We start from the raw sequence: 2,500 nt of genomic DNA, 5'->3' as shown, positions 1-2,500 counted from the left end.
GAGGAGGAGGAGGAGGTAGTGTGATATAACTGGCTGCCTCTCTAGGTGGTCACCCTTCCACTCTTTTTTTACCTCCTCCACCCTCCTCCTCCTCCTCCTCCTCCTCCTCCTCCTCCTCCTCCTCCTCCTCCTCCTCCTCCTCCTCCTCCTCTCCCTCTCCCTCTCCTCCCTCTTTTCTTCTCTCCTCCTTGCCTCTCCTTCTTCCTCCTCCTCCCTTCCCGTTTTGGCAACCTTCCATAGATTTCCCAGCACCTCCTCCTCCTCCTCCTCCTCCTCCTCCTCCTCCTCCTCCTCCTCTTCTCACTCTCCTCCTCCTCCTCTTCCCAATGACATTTAATTTAGATTTGTATATTTACTTTTTCTCTCTGCTTAATAAATGTAAGTCATTTTCAACACACACACACACACACACACACACACACACACAATAAACGACAGACAACTATGTAGACAATGAGTGTACATAAGTCTCTCTCTCTCTCTCTCTCTCTCTCTCTCTCTCTCTCTCTCTCTCTCTCTCTCTCTCTCTCTCTCTCTCTCTCTCTCTCTCTCTCTCTCTCTCTCTCTCTCTCTCTCTCTCTCTCTCTCTCTCTCTCTCACCTGTTGCTTCTCTCTGTAAACACAACGCTACACTTTTTTTCTTTTCTCTATTCACGTGGCGCATTTCTTCCTCAAATCTCAAACGTTTCCATTACCTTGCCCTTCTTCAGGATGGCCCCTTCGCCTGGGATGAAAACGTGCAGGGCCTGATCCTCGCCTCCTACTTCTACGGGTACCTCTTCACCCAGGTAAGCTCCCCATTATACCCGCCTTGTGTTGTCAGTAGGAAGGTTTGAATGACTGGTGATGGATTGGGACTGGTGAGAATACGTAAGGATAGTTTGTTTAGGGATTGGCTCGTGTAGATATGATGGTTTCTTTCAGTTTCCTTTGTTATCAGTTTTTTTTTTTGTGTGTGTTTATTTCTTTGGGAGGTTTTTATTTGGTGAGGTTTGTTTCCCTTTCAGATATAGTCGTACATAAGCGGAATAGTCTCAGTTATCAGGTTTTTCAGTGCTGAGTCAATACGTACATTGTGAAGTAGCACATGTTGCCTTGATATCTTGCAGCTTCCCTTATTTTTTCTCTAATTATTCCCACCTTTCTTTACCTGTACCTAAGGCAACTGGTAGTGATTAAAGCTTTACTCTTTAGGCATGCTTTACACAGGGACTGCTACGTGTAGGTCTGTTAATATCCTGTAGGTGCCCTTATTGTAACTTCTAATTTATCTTGCCTTTCGTTATGTATACCCAAAACAACTAGAACTGATTATATCTTTACAATTTAGGCAAGCATGCGTGTAGATCTGATGATTTCCCGTATGATTTTGTATTCTTCCTGCTCTAAATCATGTAAATGGGTGCGTTGTTGGTCGTTATTCTAAATTTTACCTCTCACGTTGATGAGAGAGAGGGAGGAGAACGAAGAGGAGAGAGAAAAATGGTTAGTCAAAGAGGATTGAAACTTATTGATTGTGAGATATTCATTCCAATCCTAACTCAACAACAGGAAGTGGGTGTAAATGTTAACCTCCGAGACGCATTTCTACCTTGAGTTTTGGGTGTGATGAGACGATTTCATTGACTTTAGTAAGGGTCGATGGCGGTCAGAAGATTAATGGCCAGAGTCTTCACTATTTTAATCTCCACATAAATTTTTGAAGCAGCATAAAATCACTAAATAAATTGAATATGAAAGCGCTTTATGGTACTGAAGTGAATGTAATTATAATGAAGGAAGGTTGTAAACTTTGCCGTGTCTTTGCAATATAGAAGAGGTGAGTGTTGTTTTGTTGACGCTTTTTACAGAGGCCACTTCAGACTTCAGGGCCGCTAGAGAACTCCTTCACTAGCCATGGATTTACGCTGAATACGAAATAAGTGTTGAATTCCCCGCCAGAATATTAATACCAGCCTTGCCAACTGTTTTCATTCTCCTGTGCTTTCTCGGGAGCTGCATTAAGAACGAGCATTTTTCTTTGGTGTTAGAATTCATATTGTTTTCTTCCTTCAAAACACTGCACTGTCTTGCTTCCCTTCACAAACCAAACGAGGCAAGAAAGACTATTGTGAGGTGTGATGAGCTGTGCAAGTTTTCTTCTTAGTTATCGTAATAAAGAATTAAATAAATGTGTAACTTTGTACAAAACAGAGGAAAGCAAAGACATACAAGTAGTTTAAAGGTAAATATCTCCTTATATAAACAAAATAGCTCAGGGGGAATTCATATACTTTCTGTAAATGTAAAGAAATGCAAACTTACTCGAATGTACATAAACCAGGAGAGAAAAAAACAGGTAGCTTGATTAAAAGTAAACATTTCCTTATAAAAATACACTCATTCTTTCTATATTCAAATCTTACCATAGATTGGATAGATATAGAAGGAAAAGGTGATAAAAAAAAAAAACTTGAATCCCAGTCTCCAAAACAAAGTAAGAAAAACAAACTGAATATGT

The 2,500-nt window shown here is 40.8% G+C and overlaps 1 protein-coding gene across 3 annotated transcripts in view; it reads left to right on the top strand.

Moving 5' to 3' along the window:
- The window catches only part of LOC123507360 (sialin-like), a 43,424-nt gene that overhangs the window by 31,902 nt on the left and 9,022 nt on the right, over positions 1-2,500 (top strand). For all 3 annotated transcript variants that reach the window (XM_045260156.1, XM_045260154.1, XM_045260155.1), the window contains one exon: positions 711-788. In XM_045260156.1, the coding sequence (XP_045116091.1) occupies positions 711-788 (78 nt within the window). The remainder of the gene's footprint in view (positions 1-710; positions 789-2,500) is intronic.

This window comes from Portunus trituberculatus, chromosome 22 (genome assembly GCF_017591435.1).
Source record: "Portunus trituberculatus isolate SZX2019 chromosome 22, ASM1759143v1, whole genome shotgun sequence".
Taxonomy (NCBI): domain Eukaryota; kingdom Metazoa; phylum Arthropoda; class Malacostraca; order Decapoda; family Portunidae; genus Portunus; species Portunus trituberculatus.
Note: the sequence above shows the minus strand (reverse complement) of the source record. Positions and strands in the feature narration are given on the sequence as shown.